This window comes from Tupaia chinensis, unplaced genomic scaffold (assembly GCF_000334495.1).
Source record: "Tupaia chinensis unplaced genomic scaffold, TupChi_1.0 Scaffold000161_1, whole genome shotgun sequence".
Taxonomy (NCBI): Eukaryota; Metazoa; Chordata; class Mammalia; order Scandentia; family Tupaiidae; genus Tupaia; species Tupaia belangeri.
Window position 1 is genome coordinate 1,002,144 of NW_006159632.1, and position 1,336 is coordinate 1,003,479.

At 57.1% G+C, this 1,336-nt stretch overlaps 1 protein-coding gene across 1 annotated transcript in view; it reads right to left on the reverse strand.

The window, feature by feature from the left end:
- Positions 1-410: 410 nt before the first annotated feature.
- LOC114007368 (ryanodine receptor 2-like) overlaps positions 411-1,336 on the reverse strand; it is an 84,052-nt gene continuing 83,126 nt past the window's right edge. Inside the window, exon 14 of the mRNA XM_027770854.1 lies at positions 411-662. Within this exon, the coding sequence (XP_027626655.1) occupies positions 477-662 (186 nt within the window). The 3' untranslated portion in view covers positions 411-476. The remainder of the gene's footprint in view (positions 663-1,336) is intronic.

Here is a 1,336-nt window from a genome sequence, read left to right on the forward strand (position 1 = left end):
CATCCCCCCTGGGGAGTGATTTCTCACTTTCTGTCTCTCTGTCTCTCTCTGTCTGGCGAGCGCACGTGGCCTATAGTGAAAAACATCTCTCCAAAAAAAAAAAAAAATTAACAGTTCAAAGACATAACTGATGGCCTCACAGGCCAGGAAATATTTCGGTGTAAGATCAAATTTGTAGAAATGCAATGCTTTCCATTATGATGTTGAAATTTTAGCTATCACAAGAACCCCTTTTGGAAAGTGGATTGAAGCTGACCACGTATGGCACCTCATTCCCCCACGAGGAGGTCAAGTAGGTCCAGGACGAAGCAGGTGGCCAACCCTCCCTAGGCCCCAGCCCTAAAGGTCAGGCACATCCCCAAAGCCTCGAATCGCCTCGTCCCAGAAAGCCCGTCAGCGGCCATAGGCCGTCTAGCCAGCACTCCGGGATTCTGCTGACCGCCAGACCGTGCGAGGGGCACCCACAGCAGGGCAGACTAGGTCCGTGGGCCTGCGAGGAAACAGAAGCGAAGTCGTGCACGCCCGGCCACGCAGACGCACCTGATGAACCTGTTGAAGAGGAAGACTGTGCTCCGGATGACTCGGGCCGTGCGGGACTCCTCGTGCTGAGACCGCGACAGGTTTAAGCCGTCGTCCATGTGGCCCTCGTGGTGCATGATAGCCTGTGGGAGCAGACGGCCGTTACTCCACCACCTCTCCTCCAGACCAGAGTCTGGACAGACGGTGTGCTCTCGCTGTCAAGGGTGGTCCATGGGCCAGCAGGTGGTGTGGTGGTGAAGACTCTGGAACCCCACCTGCTCAATGGTGGTTCGAGACCAGGCCTCTGCAACTGGTAAATCACTCTGGGGCATGTGTGTGCATGCTCAAAACCCCAAGAGCAGAATGTGGGAGCAGGGACTGTGCGGTGGCCATCCCCCCGGGGGTTGTTTCTCACTGTCTCTCCAGTGAGCACACACACCCTATGGCAAAAACTTAAAAAAAGGAATGATGCGACAAGTGAATTGCAGCGAGCAAATCCAGCAGTGGGGTGTTTCTGCTCATCTGCGGCTGAGGACGGAACACAGCTCAGCAACCGGGAGCACACAGCCAGGGTGAGTTCACACGCCCGTTACACGGGACGGCGGCCGGCCGGCCAGCCAAGCCCGGGCGCTGCTGCCAGGCCCGCACCGACACGTCCACCTGAGCTCTTCGGTGGGTTCTTCTCGGGCTCACTGTGAGCGTGCCAAGATCAGGAGGGATGCACAATAGCCCAAAGCAGCTCAGGAAGTCTCCCAAAGTGAGCAGCCATGTGACAAAGGCCCGATCAACAGGGAGACGGCCACAGCAGCACAGCAGC